Source organism: Corapipo altera, unplaced genomic scaffold (genome assembly GCF_003945725.1).
Source record: "Corapipo altera isolate COAL_440 unplaced genomic scaffold, ASM394572v1 61411, whole genome shotgun sequence".
Classification (NCBI taxonomy): domain Eukaryota; kingdom Metazoa; phylum Chordata; class Aves; order Passeriformes; family Pipridae; genus Corapipo; species Corapipo altera.
Window position 1 is genome coordinate 23,682,491 of NW_020884875.1, and position 16,233 is coordinate 23,698,723.

Genomic DNA, 16,233 nt, shown 5'->3' on the forward strand with positions numbered 1-16,233 from the left:
TAATGCAGACCAGTCAAAGGTGATAAAGAAGTATACTCCTGACAGAAACAAGACAAAGGACTGTGTCATGCAGAAATCTCTTTCCCTTTTGTACTCTCTCCCTGACCTGTTCTGTTTGCAACTACAGTGTGATCATCACTCAAGCAGCAGAGCTGTGCTGTCTGTGGCTTTGATCTGAGGGCTATAGAGAGCTCTGTCATTGAAGTCTCCTGCCTGAACTTTTTCCCATTGTCCTCCTGACAAATGCACTGAAGGTAAAGTGAATAGATTGTTCTTCAGAGCTACTCAAGGATCATTTTTTCCCTTCCTTCTGTGAATCCTATGATTACCAGTATTGCCCTTGACCCAGATAACATCCCATAGTTTGGAGAACTCACAGCACTTCTTCAGCTTCAAGGTCTGAACATTGTTTATCTGCAACAGAAATACCTTCCTTCAGACAGCCATGTGAAACCACTGGGAATTATGGAAATGTACAATGTATTGCTTTGGGTAGGTGTCTCAGGGAGGAGAAACCATCAGTCCTCATGTGTTCTTATTCATGCTGCTGTGAACAGAAAGCTGAAATGCTTGCTGGAGCATATGGTATCAGATTAAAGACAAGTCAGTAGCAGGAATGCTATTAGTCAAGTCACCTACCTCAAACCTGTTTTGGCAAAGTAAGATCTGTTATTTACCGTATATTGCAGTGGAAAATTAAATATATGTTGGTTTCCAGTAGCATTTGATTTTTACAGTCTAAAACCTGTTTCAATCTAATAAAAACGTGTGTTTGTTCTGCTAGATTTTCATCCTGTGTTAGCTAATGCATCCCAGTTAGTAAGATGTAAGGACAAAAAGATGTTAACAGGGCCTCTCCCATAGGTTTCTGTATCTCTTCTTGTCATAGCCCACAGATAACAGACACCTTATGTCAGGGGAGGGTTTTGCTCTAGAGCAAATGCTCATAACTCATAAAGATGAGCATCCCTGGAGGATGACTATTAATAGAACAAAACAAGTGATTAACAATTTCATAGCGTGGAGGACAAAAGCAGAAGAGGAACCTCAACCTCAGGAAGTCACTGTGCTACTCTTCACATGTTAAAAAAATAGGCAAGCAAGACAAGTTACACAAGCAAAACATTTACTGCATCAGTCTGATGGAGGTAATACAAGGGAAGCAAAGACATCAGCACTGAATGCCTGAAAATTGCAGCATAAGCTATATTCCAGTACCGTATGTGAAACAAGTTGTAACTCAGTGTCTTCTATTATGAGATGCAGGGGTAGGCGAGGCTGTAAATTAAAGGGACATTGTTACAAGTGAAGGGCACTAAATACAACAAAGGCCAGAAATATTTTTAATAACTATTTTTTAATTCTGGTGGAAACAAACATAGATTTTCACTATTTAAAGTATTCCAGATAGATGAGATCCTTTTTGCTTGCCATTTTGGTGTTTGCAATTTTGCAAAGTGGATTGCATTTATCCCACAGCAAATACCTCCATACTTGCATGCAAAGCCAACCATTCTAGCAACAAGTTCACATCCCCTGATGTTGTCTCCCAGTTCCACAGAAACTCCAGTTTAAATGCACTCAGTTGATTTCTCCTAGTTCTGGTTAGACTGCTTTTTCTGGAGCCAAATAAAGGTATTATCTTCTCAGATTAACTCTGCCCACAATAAATGAGAAGTTGAGGAAGAAGTAAAGTTTAGGCTAGAAAAATGACCTGTCCTATATGAATTCAACTTTCCTGTTGTTATTTCATTCAAATTAGCTGCACATTGACTGAGATTAAAACCAGACTCCAACCTAGGAGAAAGAAAGTTTCATTGAGCCTTCTCCCTTTGCTGTTTCTAGTTCTGTGGAGCCTGACATAATCGCCTTCCAAGCTTCTCAAAGACATCAATGCCTCTTTCACTGTGCTACCCACTCATTGGTGGTCCACAGAGGAAAAATCAGCAAGGCCCATGCCTTCAGATGCAGCCAGTCTGGACAAGTTGCTCCCTGCAACCTGCTGGCAGTTTGCAGGTTGCACAGTGATTTTGTGTAGCTCTGGATGCTGAGCAGATGTGTGCTTTCACCCAGAGCCCCCCTGCAGGTGCAGAGACCTGCACCATCCTTTCCTCAGAAACGATGGGATAGGTTCTGTTACTTGGCATGCAACCAGGATACATAGTAAACAGTAGAAGGAAATCTGTTGAATTCTTAGTGTAGAAGCAAAACACAATCCATAGCTCTTTACAGGCATATGGTGAGGCTGAGGAAGTTCACTGTGCCAGTCTAAGTGAAAAGCCACCCCCTACGTGGTTCATTATGAAAGGCAAAGCCCAGCTGCTCTACCTGGGACTGGTGCAGGAGCCTAGAGAAACCTAGAGCTTTGTTTAGGCACCTGCCCTGTACTGGCAAGTGTAGTCAGTATTTTCTGCACTCTTTATTGTCTCTATCATTGCCCTTCTTCTTTACATTCAGAATTGAAATCAGCCTAGAGGAGGATGCTTTTTTTCAAGGAAGAACAGCAGGGATTTTGGCTGGGGAGGAGAACAGCTGCTGTAACATTAAGAGAGGTATATATTTGGAACAAGGACACAATGAGTTGTACTGCCCTGCTTGATGTGTGTGCTTGCTTGCTTGTGCCTTATTCTCTCCTGCATTAGGAGGTTTATTATTATCTCCCTGTTGTCAGCAGAGATAATTGCCTGCAAATGTCCACAAGCACACCTGCTACCGGACACTCGGTATTAATGTAATTCCAAGAAAATAAGAACTTTAGGAACCATGCTAGCACCAGTTATTAATCCACATAAGCCATCTTTCATGCACTGAGGACATGACCTGTTTGTGTTTCCATCCTTAATACTTCCTCCCTTAATACTTCCCAAGACTAGTGCCTTTCTGCAAGTTCACTGTGCCCACCACTTCTGATGCAGTTTGTGGCAGTCCTCGTGGCTAGCAGATTTTAATTTTTTTGCCCCTTCCCAGAATGTCTCCTCACAAGGCCTGCATGTTGAAGTCTGTGACTTTAGCAGCTCTAGACAAGCTGGAACAGGTGCCAAAGCACCTTTACGCCAATACATTTTTCCAACTTCCCTCTGTAAGGCAGGAGTGGTAGAGCTCACCAGGGCAGGTGCAGCAGTGGGTGCATGTACATAGCATCACCTTTCTGTTGGTGTCCAGACTTTGCACAAACCCACTGGGAAATGACTGAGGATGCCCTGCTTATGCCAGTTGCTCTCTGCTCCTTCCATGATGCCTGGTGGTGCCTGCAGAGCTGATCTTGCCACTCTCTGTTCAGCTGCCACATGATACCACAGACGGTTAAAAGTGGTGTCAGTTGTGCTGCCAGCTGGGGCAAACTGGCAGCGCCTGCAATGAACCTGAGGGAGCATCATGTTGGTATTAGTCCCTTAGGCTGCTATTTTCCGTAAGCAAAACCACACTTCTCTCACGGGTATGATGAGTTACAAAAGCACAAATGGCCTACTGAGATACTAATTAAGATGAAAAAAAGATGAAAACCCCAGGAATATATAAAACAGAACTTCAAACCAGGGAACCTGAGTTATGTCTAGACTGTTTCTTAGGTCAACCAGGGCTGTGGATTTACTTACAAATGGGGGTCCTTCCTGCTGCCTGGCCCTTAGGATGGTAAAAAAGACCTGAGACCATGAAGCTCTGAGCATCACCTGCCTCCACAAGTGGGGTCACTGCTTGTGACAGCAATTATTTGGGATGCTGGGCAGTGTGAGGAAGAGAGAGGACAGGAGTATGAAGGGGGCCAGGGGAGTAAAAACAGGCCTGAGGACAAGGAAGGTTTGCCTCCACCATGCTTGTCCTGGTTCTTCTCAAGACAATACCCTGGCATGTTTTAAATGGGTTTTTAGCAGGACAGGTGATGGTGGTGAAGAAAAGTTGTTCAGGAAATTAATTTTTGGGAAAATTGTATATTAATAATTGCAAACCTTAAGAACTGCTTCTTCAGGCAGGTTCTGGTAAGAGCTTTGCTGAAAATCATTGTTCTGAGTGGACAGTACATTGGATTCTAGGGAATAATTTTTTTAAAATTGGCTATAAAATATAACAGAAAATGGGTTTATTGACGCTTTTGACAGAGGCACAAATGAACAATACAGCATGTTAGCCTGGAATAAGCTAATGTTTTCAACACTCAAACTGATTTTTCTTGAATAGTGTTGCATATTGTGATATTAAGTCAAACTCTTTACAGCTAGTTTTAGCTAGCAGTATTTCATGGTTGCAGAGCATCAGGCTACAGTTCCTTAGTCATGAAAATGCAGATACCAAATTAGCAAGAGATGGTCATTGCCATCAGAGGCAAATTCTGACCAGCAATATGGCATGTGATCAAAGGAGGCAGACAGTACATGAAGACAAGAGTAGGTCCAGAGCTTAAGAGACACTTTGAAAATTCTGGAAGTAGTTTCCCTTTTTCTTCAGCCTAGTTAGTAACAAACAATAGGAAATAGGCAGGGGCAGGGAGGGGGCAGTGGAAGCAGTTGTTTTCACTGTTATGGAACAGTGCACTACACCATTCACAGAATCACAGAATTTATGTCCTTTTAGACATAAATTCTAACTGATAATTTTTCTGTCAGTTTTCCTCATTGTCTTCCCCTCCTGCCCTGGTCCCTGGAATACAGCATGAAATGCAAAGTCCAGTGGAGTAACGTGTTTTCCCAAGCTAGGCAGTACACACAAACATACCTTCCCACCTTGTCCTCTGCCTCAGAGAGCAAGCCCAAGCCAGACCTCCTCCTCCTCCTCCTCCTCTGACCCAGCCCAACTGCAGGCAATCCTCCTATGTTGCAGAATCAGCATATGCAATTTCACACATTTATAGCAAGAGTTAGTGGAAAGTTGTAGCAAAGCACTGGTATTTACTCCTCATTGCTGGTGAACAGGAAAAGTGTTTGCAATTAACCCAAAGCTTTGTGGGACACCTCTTGTTCATTTAAAGATCCTTGTAAAACTGTTGCTTAAATATCCAGTTTGGTGTACTTTAACCTTATAGGTTGCTGTAACTTCTCTGCCTACAAGCCTCATATTTAGCTTGCAAGAAATGGTCTGGTTTGGGTTTGATGCCTCAGAGGCAATACTGTAGATTTACAACTAATTTCTTAGTACCTCATCACCTTGCTGAAAAAAAACAAACCCTTGTTCACAACAAATGTATGTTTTTTCAAACCATGATGAGAAAATCTGCATAAATAAAGAGATGAAGGGATGATAAAACATCTCTTTAGGCCTATAATCTGTGGTCTATCTGTCTTTACTTTCTGTAAGTTTCTGGTACAAATATTTATTTCTCTGAGATAGGTGTTAACAGGAAGGGAATTCCCTGTTTTAAAGGAAAGCTCTGAAGCCTTTCCAGGAAAGGGAAGTTTTAACTGAATTTAAACACACATATCACTTTTCTTCTTGTCAATAAACACTCCAAATACAACTACTTGTAAATGAAAAAAGTAATAGTGAATGTTTTTTCAGGGACTACAGGTAAGGCAGTGAAGTACTTGCCTGTGGATGAGGAAACACATGGCAAGGAAACTTGCCTTCATTCCTCCAGGCAGGACTGTGGTGGATATTTAATATATTTTTTCTCTTTTCTCTGCTCACACCAGTCATATGACTGCTGTGGTACTGAAGGTTTTAATACACTCTACTTTCTTTCAAAAGTTGCTGAAGTTGAGGAAGAGGTCAAATGTTAGCAAGCAGTGGGTAAGACAACACACACCCATAAAGCAGAGCTGTGAATGGCTCTGTGTGTATATGTGTGTGTATATATGCATGTTCACTTCTCAGACAAAGCCTGTCTTTTTCTCCAACTCTCTATCTCTTTGAAAGCATCTATGCTTCTGTAACTTGGAGCATCTGCCAACTTTGCTTTTTTTAAGATGTGCTTGACCTTGTTTTTCCCATTTGGCAGGCATGAATATCTCAGGACAATCACCATTTTAAACGTCTAGTCTACCTGCAAATTTTTTTTGTTGTTTCCAATCTAAAATTTTAAAGCTCTAGAATGGTTAAAGGTGAATGAAAAATCTCTGTCCTGAGATCAAACCTTTAGGGCTGGCACAATGCCTTACAAAAAATTCCTTAATTCATTGTGGAGGATGTCTTCCTGGAGCTACTGTGGGAGAAATATTAAGTAATAATGTCCATTTGCAACCTTTTAAAACTTGTGAGGATGGAAAAGTTGGTTGATTATGGGAAATTTTTAGCATTACTGGCTCTCTTTTGCTTTCATTTACTGAAGATCACTATTTTGTTTAAAAGTTTCATTCATCCAATGACAGACCAAAAAAAATACCTAGCTGGCAAGCACAACAGACTGTGCAGCCTGAAGATCATACAAGGTGTCAAACTAAAGAATGGCATTCAAAACGACTTGTGACCAAACATATCAGTAAAGAAATGTAAGGGAACTTGGCCCCAGACAGAACCACAGGGCTTCAGACATACACGGCTCCAGGAAGTTTGGATTCACATTCGTCTGTATAAGAAAAATCCTTGTCTAAATTTTAAGCTCACTGAAACACAGATGTTTTCCTTACTCTGTGTATACACAGAAGTTAGCAGTGAAATGGCAAGAGGCAATTAGCACTGCTTGAACACTGATAATGATGAGTAGCACCGCAGATCATCATTCAACGCAGAGCAGGTAGTTAACATACTATTTTGAGAGCCCCAGCAAGTCCAAGACAATTTAGACAAAAGATACTGAGCAAAAGGACACACTCTTCAGTCTTTTTATTAATGTTTATTGTTGTTATTGTTATTCACACTTAGACAACTCAATTACATAAAGTGATTTATATGAAGAGCTCTGTATTGTTATCATAAGGTGAGAAAGTGTACACACCACAGTGAAATATTCTGTAGATACAATGACGTAGGACCTTTGATAGAAGGGATTATTTCCAAGAGTCTATGTACAAATAAAGGTAACTTCCATACTATATACAAACTTATATTCACAGAGCATATACTGATTCAGAGATAAAAGAGTTTCATCTAGTGAATAATGATCCATACACATGAGAAAAACTGGAATTTTCAGGGCTTTCCTGGACTTGTAAAATAAAAAGTACATGGCAATGTATTTTTTCTTTTAAAGTTTGAAATGAGTAAAGATGGGGGACTTCAGATTTTTCTTACAATAAGTTGAAAATGAGAGACTATGGAGTATGAAAACTAAAAAGTGGAGTAAACAAGCTAAAAAAACTGTATTAGAAAAATAGCATCTGATTGTCAGTTATAACACATTAGTATTTTCACATGACAGTACAGTGTCCTGATCTTGCCATCTTAAGTGACAGAAATAATTTCAACTCACTTAAGTCAACTCCCCAGAGTCAGGATTGCAAAATTAGAACTGTGCAACAGAGATGTTGATAATGGAAATGAACACAAACCCAAGTGAAATCCTTGGCATTATGTGATTTTAATGGGGGATTAAATGAAATAGTTGATTTTTCTTGTATAATCTGACCCTGAAAACTTCTGGAAAAAGTGACAGAATTAACTCATCTCTTATAAATGTACTAAAACATAAGGAACTTCCTTTACTGTGATCTCAGTGGAAGAAAACATTGGAGTAGTAGAATGATCTAATTGTTTCATTGGGCCTGACTTTTTCCTGGGGTGAACAAGCATGGCAGGACTGATTCCCTGCTGCAAAGGTAGTGTGCAGCATTTTGTACAGCCTCACAGGAAAACTCAAGAGTATGAGGAGCAAACTCCCCCTGACTTACTTACAGCTTCACTAAGGCAAAACCAGATCCTGCTTTACTGTACATTTATTTGTCAGTATTTTACATTAGACCTTAAACAGAGACATGAAATTGATTCTTTACTTTAAAATTAATGATCCCCTTATTTAGAAAGCCCATACTAGTCTTCTGGGTTTTTTATGGCTTCTTTTTGCATTAAGACAACTATGTGACATAAAATAAAAATAAAAAAAATAGTAAAGTGCAAGATCTTTAAAAATGTGTACAAATTTCTTTGTTGGGGTTGGTTTTGTCTTTGATGAGTGGTAAATTTACAATAAATCTACATGAATGTACAGTACATTTACCAGTCTTGAATTACTCAGTCCTGTCCTGTGCCACTTCACTTATGGCTTACATGGGAACGATGTGGCCAAGTGTGTGTCTGGTCTACCTACACTCCAAGTGCTTATGTGGCTTCTAGGCTGGGGCTGACCTGCACCTGGCTGGCTGGAGCATGGGCTCAGCGCCATGCTAATGTGATTACATGGCTTCTGGAGAATATATGGCTTGCATCCAGTCAGGCAGGCGCACGGGCATGGGAAAGCGCAAACTAGCTGCACCCATCCAAGCAGACAAGTCCTGAGATGCCATACACTGACCTCTAGCAACACACAGCAGATCTACAGGATGAAATGTCTGAACTATGGAACTGTGATCCATAAATGAATTTTGTATCTGATGGCTACACTGAATTGTGTAATTTCAATTTGGAAGTTAGTCTCCCCAGTCGCAGTGGAAATACTGATATTCCTGTAACTGATGGCAACAGACCTAAGAAGGGTAATTTTAACATCAACCAAGAATGAAACCCATTCCTGTTGGAGGACTGGAGCAGGACTCCTCTCTATACTGTTGAGTGCACTTTGTGCAAGTATTTTTCCAGGTACAAACTCTTCAGTTTCACTTTCCAGGAATAGGAGGAAGACAAGAATCAGCTGCTCAAACCATGACTCTTTCTCAGATAGTTGTGTCATTGTATTTTACAAGAGGTAAAATTGTTTCCAAGAATACAAGTGAATGCAATTTTTCTCTTTGTACCTAGCTCCCAGGACAATTAGGTTTGTTAGGCAACTGCATTTATGAAATATGGGATCCTAAGATAAATGTCTATATCTTGTCCAGGTTAACGGTAGAAATCTGTATTTTGTTGGGCCAGTTGTTGGAGAAGGGATTATTTCTTTGTTATAAAACCATCTGATACAGACTCATACTTGATTCAGAACATAAGTTATATGGACCATAAGATGCTATTTTAAGGAATTACTACTGAAAGAATACTAATTAGAAAACACTGTATATCCCCTTTTTTGCAAAATACATAATGAAGTAAAAGACAACCAGAGAAATAATCCCTTAAAAAACACCCAAACATTAATAATATTTCTAAGCATCTATTTTTTCACTGTACTCAGATTAGCTACGTGTTTAACTTACTGCTTTGTGGACCTTCATATCCACACACAACAGTACCATGAGTGACAGTGACCATAAACTACTTCGAAGTAGTATATGCGGAAATTACATGGTAGGTTCACTGCCGTTACAAACATTAAATGACATCTAGATAAGATTCCTTGTCACCCGCTGTGTTTTATGCTTCATGAAGTTTATGTAGTCAGCCACATCAATTGGATACATAAGCAGAAGCATACAGACACAAGAGCCTGTTTGCACTACAAGAAAGCACTAGCTTTCAATAAAAAAGTTAATTTAGAAACCAGAGAGCTTTGTTGAAAGATTTTTGCATGTCTACGTGTAGTTTGTGAGGAGAATATCTTCAAACCACACTTTCAATCACACTTTTATAGCATTTACCCTACAGATGTGACCAGGGTGGCTTCTGCAGAAGGAAGGCAGCTTTTTCTTTTTTTAATGTGTGTGTGTGTGTGTGTGTGTGTGTGTGCGCGTGTGTGTGTGAGTGTAAAACAGAGAATTGTTGTAGGATTCCAATGGTATTTTGTACCATTGGGGTCCATTCTCATATTTAATTCCAATGAAGTTAGTGCAGAAAACCTTTACAATAGGTTACAATCTGAACCATGATCCTACTCAAATGCTACCGGAAATCCTTTCCAAAAATCACATCCAGTATTGGTTCTGTTCAGAGATAATGGTGCCACAGAGAGCTGGCTATTTAATCTGAAGTTGCATTCTTACCTTACTTACTGTGTTGCCAAGCTAGAACAGGATCATTATAATAACACCAATTTTTCTCTTAATTATTCATTTATTCTTGATAAGGATTATGCAGACAGCAACATCAATTGAATAAGTGAGCACAGGCATACAGGCAGGTGGAAGAGGCTTCGACACCAATGAACTCACTGTAGAATTTGGGCAGTGTGCAGAACCAGACCTAGTGAAATCATTTAGAACTTCGAAGAAAATAGAAACTGAATTTTGACTTCTAGGTGTGCAATGCTGAGAAATGTTCACGATCCCACAGTGAAATAATTATGAACAATGAGAAACACTTAATGCTGGGAAATATGCTGCCACTGTAAAATAGGAGTGTTGTAACAGGTGGTGTGCATTTCTGGCAGCACTGAGCCTGGACTGCTCATGGACATCCAGTCACTGTGTTGCAGCAGCTCTTGGCTGTTCACTCAGCATTCCAGCTAAAGATTGAACACCTCCTGCACAGGATAAGGGAGTAAGCTTCTCTCTCCATCCCCTTCCTCTCTTTTCTCTACCAGCCAGAACAGCTGTTGTTTTGTTATCAGAGCACATTGGCATGCAAGTATCTTTAAACATTTTACCACAGCAGCAGAAAGCTGCCTTTGTAAGTGGAACCATGGAGACAGCCTGTCTCCATAGAAAGAACCACACAACTGAAATCTGTCCTATTACCTCTGGAGCTAAGCTACCACTGACTGCACTGCCCAACAGATGCAAGGCAGTGGGAGCCATGAGGTGTCTTATTCTGGAGGGGAAAAACTTATTTTTAATACCTTGCAAGATAAATATGTTGATAGAGACAAGCAGAAATGGGAAAGAAATGAGACACATTTTAAGACAGTATACATCTGCCATTACAGGATACCAGTCCTTAACCCTATACATAAAAATCTTCCTTTAAGTTGTTGATGCTTGTTGTGGACTGAAATATTCCCACTGTGTATAGCTTTCAATTAGTTACTCTCTTCTCCCTACCTGCCCCCACTCTGCAGAGTGCATCAGGGTGCTCTTACAGCTCTGAAGGTCGGGTAGGGCTTTTTCCTTTCCAGTATGGGAGTTGTTACACCATACTGGCATGCAGTAAAAAAAAAAAAGAAAAAAAAAAAAAGGAAGGGAAGGGTAATGGAGTAATGTCCTGAACAGAGATCAGACTTCGGACTAGTTTATTTTTTTGAAATAAGTGATCAGTGAATCTGGATCAGTGAATCTGGGCATCTTAGTATTTTGTACACTCCCATATACACAGCCCTCTCATGATCCTGCACACACTCCTTCAGATCACTCTCATTCTGCTCACTTGGGAAAGGATTGCCTGTTTTGAGCATTGTCATCAGAAATAAAAGCAATTGCTGACTCCCCTGGAATAGATTATACTGTGGAGTCAGCTCTGTATTTTGAGACACATGTTTCTTTTGAGTTCAGATATTGGTTTATAGATTTGCTTAGGCAAGGTTGCTGTTCCTGTCAGTAGAGGGCACCGCAGGTATGTAAACACACCTACTTTCCATCATGTACACTCCCAGGAAAAAATGTTAAAGAGGTGGGTAGCACTATCGTTAAGACAGGTAAGGATTCTGGAGCAATGAAGGATTTTAAATACAACGACAAGTTTTTCCTCACAATGAGAGACACTCTAAAAAGCACTAAAAAAGCAAGAGACGTTTGGATACTGATTCTGCATGTAGGTCGGACTTAATACCTTAGGACAATATATGAGTAGCAGCCATTGTAACTCCTAGTTTCCTTCATTTTGTTCATTATTATCTCACTTTTTTCTTCATGATATCACATAATATTAATATTCCTAATATGAATTTTGTACTTTTTTCTCTACCATTGTTTTCTGTCAAGTCCTGACTCTCTAACCATATACCATTACACACAAACACATATAACAGGAAAACAGTAAAGGACAAAGAGGATGAGTGAGAAACAAACAGCATGGAGCAGAGAAAAACTGACAAGACAAAATGTGCTGAGCCTTCTGTTACACAGCTGTGAGCATGGCATTGCCATTGTGAGCACAATATGCATATAAAACAATGCTGAAACAGGTCACAGAAATGCACTGAATCTTCATGAACTCTAACTTCACAAAAGACTTGAACAAACAAATGATTATTTGAAATAATTTCTTAACACCTATTCCAGTCCTCCCATTTTTTAAAAAATCATCCAAACTACAAGGAAGATGAACATTAGTTGTTTTCTCCCTTCTTATTTTTTTGTTCTGGGTTTGGACCTTCTCCTTCTGTCAACATTTCAGTAAAAGGATGTTGCATTTTCACTCATTCCTGGGCTTCTTTAGACATTTACACTTCCAGCAATACCAAAGAATTTTCATGTAAGCTTCCTGCAGCTCCACTGTAATTAAATTGTGTTTCTCCTACCTAGTTTCAAGACTTATAACAGCAAATGTGAACTGCCCCAGCTTTGTACAACAGCTGGGGATCTCTTCCAGCAATAACTATATGTAGCTGTGAAGGTCCTTACACTCCAAATATTAGTGAAAGCCTGTAAAATATATATTCACTTAGCAATTAGGCTGCCACTTTATAACTACTTACTTCTATTTTCTGTATAATATACTATGCATAAGCAAATTAGCCTTTTTATTCTGGCATGAAAAGGCAAACTCATAACAGCATCTGAAAGCCATTGGTACTGTTAATATTGCTGCATTAGAAAAAATGGTGTGTTCACATAGCTTTATGATGTCACTGCATGCTGAATTGCTATTAGAGAAGAAAGAGTATCCCCATTCTGGTCTTTGCATGAGAATGCAATGAAAATCTGCACCAGTTACAGAATGGTCAGGCATTGTGGCTCCTTCAGTGCCAGAGACAGAGTTTCTGGAACCTGAAGAGTTTTGCAAGATGTAAAAAACCATCATTAGCATCCTGCTGATTGCCTTTACAGACCTGTGATGCAGATGATCAAAACACTGATGAATTCACTGGCTTTGCTGAAATCACATCATACAAATCCACCCATATGAAGAGACATACAAGCTCTTCCCCATCTGTGACTCATGTACTTGGTGTACGCTTTCCATTCAGGAGTTTCAGCAGATCATCAGAAAAATCCTGTTACCAGGGTATGTGGGGGGGTGGTGCCTCCACAAAGTTAGTATCAGCATTCTCCTTAGAAGAGGAGAGCCTTAAGAATTGAGCACACTGTGTGTCTGTGTATACGACTACAGAGAACCACAGGCTGAGGAGAAGCAGTAACTGTCACTGTTTCCGTGCGTGCGTAGCGTGTCCAGTACTGGGCAGCGAGAATGTTGTGCAGCAAAGAAAACCTCAGTGCAGCTGAACTCAGCCCTTCATGTGTAACTGCACTGTCCAGCCGCAGTCATTCTTCAGCTCCTAGATACACTCTTTGTGAATTTTCTTTCTTTCACTCTTTTAAAATCAAGGAAGAGGAAATTTACAGATCTATGGGTTATTCTCAGTGAAGCTTTCCACTGTGGTTTTTTTTTGGTGTCTTGTTTTGGTACACATATTTCTTCTTTGATAAATATATATGTTCTGCGGTTTTTTTTTGTCAAGCACTTTCCACTAGATGGAGACAGGACACTGGATCACTTTGTCCTCCAGCAGGACACTGACAATCAGGAAAACAAAATAAAGCCCAAACATGAGGAAACCCAGGATTTTATTCATCCTCCACTTGCAGGAAGCAATGGAGAGGATGACAAAGAGCAGCATGATGAAGAGGAGGACAATTGCACAGAACAGACCATTGCTGCTGACTGCCACTGGGGCAAAACTGTTAATCACAGCATACAGGAGCCATGGAAGAGGAAGGCTGTTAAGAAACAGAAAAAATAGTTTAAAACATTACAGAAGACCAGAAAGAGGCACTAGAAAGTTTCTGGAGACAATTCAAAATACAACCAGAGGCTTCCTGTGTAAAGTGAGGCAGGAAGAGTTTCAACTCTTCTAATATGTACATAAATCTAACTTGTCAACTTGCTCATAGTTCTTGGGAAGAACACATGGGATTTACGGTCCCCACTCTTCCACTAGTTACAGTGGTGAACTGTATTTCCCTTGGCTGCAAATCAACTGGCATCCTATCTGTGAGTAGGAAGACCTCTTTCATTTGTTTCTGGATTTCATACAATCTGTGGGAGAAGCTATGCACACTCTCTTTCCAAGAGCATGCATGACAGGGGGATGGGTTACATAAAAACACATCCTTGCCATGAAGAAATGGCACTCTGCAAGACGCTGTCCACAAAATTTGGTCCTTAAGTGCCTGAAATTTGGCCCTTAAATCCACATTTACTGTATAAACCTGTGTTCAAATGTGAACTCCAATTGAACTTCAGCTTAATTTTTATTTGTTTGCTGTCATTGCATTTCTCATCTCTCAAACCACGGTATGAGGTAATATCCTTTGAAAGACTCTGGCTGGAGCTTAGCAGGCTTAGAAAGCATGAAGTGAGTTGTCAGAAGCTCACAACCTTAAAACTTCAAATAAGCTGCTCAAGAGAGAATAATTTATTACAGCTCCAGTACTAACTACACTAGTCTACAGCTCAACTGTGCCATTTCTGTTGTAAATATACCAAGTCTAGCAGACTGGTGCAAGACAAAATCATCTCTATTGGCAGGAAGAGGCTAAACATTTTTTTAAAGTAAGAAAGCATTGCACCCTATGTACTCCAAGTTGGAGCACATGGTTTTCATATATTTTGCAGGTTTTCTGCATATAAATATTATTTCAAACACTTCATGCTTCTGCATTAATAGAAAAAAAGGAGCCCAGTTTTCCTATGTCTAAGGTACTGACACTTACAGATGAAGTAAAACAGACATTTACTATCTACTCCTACTTCAGGATCTCTTTTTGCACTGTGCAGTTGCTGGTATATTTTCAGCAGCGAAAACTATGATCTCTTCTATGATTAGGCTGTTTGGCACTATGATTATGACTAGATCTGCTCTTCTGTTTGAGTGATAGCAAGAAACAACCAAAGGCAGAGAAACTGACAGTATGGACATGATTCTCAGTACCTCTGTCCTCTAGTGTTAAAGATGGGAATGTGGCAATAAAGACAGAGTATATCTGTGTACTCCCACACATTTTTCAAATACTGAGGCATAGATGACTTTATTTCTGGACTTGATCTACCTTGGTCTCAAAGGGTCAAAAAAGGATTTTGAATTCCAACCTCATGCCACACATCTTAGTGAAGTAGTAAAGTGTAAATAGCAAATTTCTGTACAATCTCATGTAGCTTCACATTGTCAAGAGCTATATAAAGAGTACTTTTTGTTAAGAAAGAATTGCTTTGTAATTTGGGACTTGCCAGGTATATAAAAAAAAATAAATCACATGTCAACAGCAGCCTAAACAAACTACTCAAAACAGTGACATTCCATTGTTATTACAGCACACATGTTGAATACTGCAGAGGCAATGAATTGTTCCTGATCATCATTTATAAAGAAAGTTCTAGTATAAGCAAAATGAATGGTAATGGAAAGCAAACAGCAATCTGACAAAAGCATAAAAAGCTTTGAAATCCCTTCTTGGAAAAATGCTCTTGCTCACTTTTTAAAATGCAATTCACTTGCCTAAGCACCTCTGGAATGTATCGAAGCAAGAATCAGGGAACAAATTAATAACAATTCTGTCATGCAAATGTCTATAAACTTCAGAACACTTGCCACAGTAACATTCATAGAATATTTGTATCACTCTCCTTTTTAAGGATTGCTGCTTGTGGGTGACACTGTGGCAATGTTCTAACAACAAAAGACTTGTTTAAAATGGACATAATTTTCTTGTTGTAGGACTTACCCCACTGTGATGTCAAATATGTTGCTTCCAACAGAACTGGACACAGCCATGTCCCCTAGACCTTTGCGTGCTACAATAACACTGGTAATAAGGTCAGGAATGGATGTGCCAGCAGCAAGAATAGTCAATCCCATGATTTCTTCACTAATACCAATGGTCTCTCCAACCTAAAAGGGTTTAAGGAAAAACAGAAAAAAAATGTCCTGCAGTGAAGAAACATTTTCTGCTGTAAACCTGTTTAACCAGGAATATTATCCTCGACTTGCCGACTATCTTGAAGAATACCCAGGAAGATTGAAGAAATACTCATTTTCACACATCTCCACATGTATCAGGAGAGAGATAAGACTGTCATATAGAAGTATAAGTTATTGACAGACAGTTGCTGATAGCTCTCACGTTACGAGAATGATCAAGTGCTGTGGACAGGAGAACCACAGCTCTCTGAACTACTTTCCATTTT

General features: G+C 39.7%; 1 protein-coding gene across 5 annotated transcripts in view; it reads right to left on the bottom strand.

Moving 5' to 3' along the window:
- Positions 1–362: 362 nt before the first annotated feature.
- SLC24A2 (solute carrier family 24 member 2) overlaps positions 363–16,233 on the bottom strand; it is a 122,293-nt gene continuing 106,422 nt past the window's right edge. For 3 of the 5 annotated variants that reach the window (XR_003526245.1, XR_003526243.1, XR_003526244.1), the window contains 3 exons: positions 15,771–15,937; positions 11,617–13,766; positions 363–372 (listed from right to left, as the gene is read on the bottom strand). Coding sequence is in view for 2 of the 5 variants with exons in the window: in XM_027634727.1 (XP_027490528.1) it covers positions 13,517–13,766; positions 15,771–15,937 (417 nt within the window). In the remaining 3 variants the exon portion in view is untranslated. Of the gene's footprint in view, positions 373–1,008; positions 1,279–6,723; positions 13,767–15,770; positions 15,938–16,233 lie in introns of those variants that run through there. The other 2 variants (XM_027634729.1, XM_027634727.1) reach the window with 2 other exon arrangements.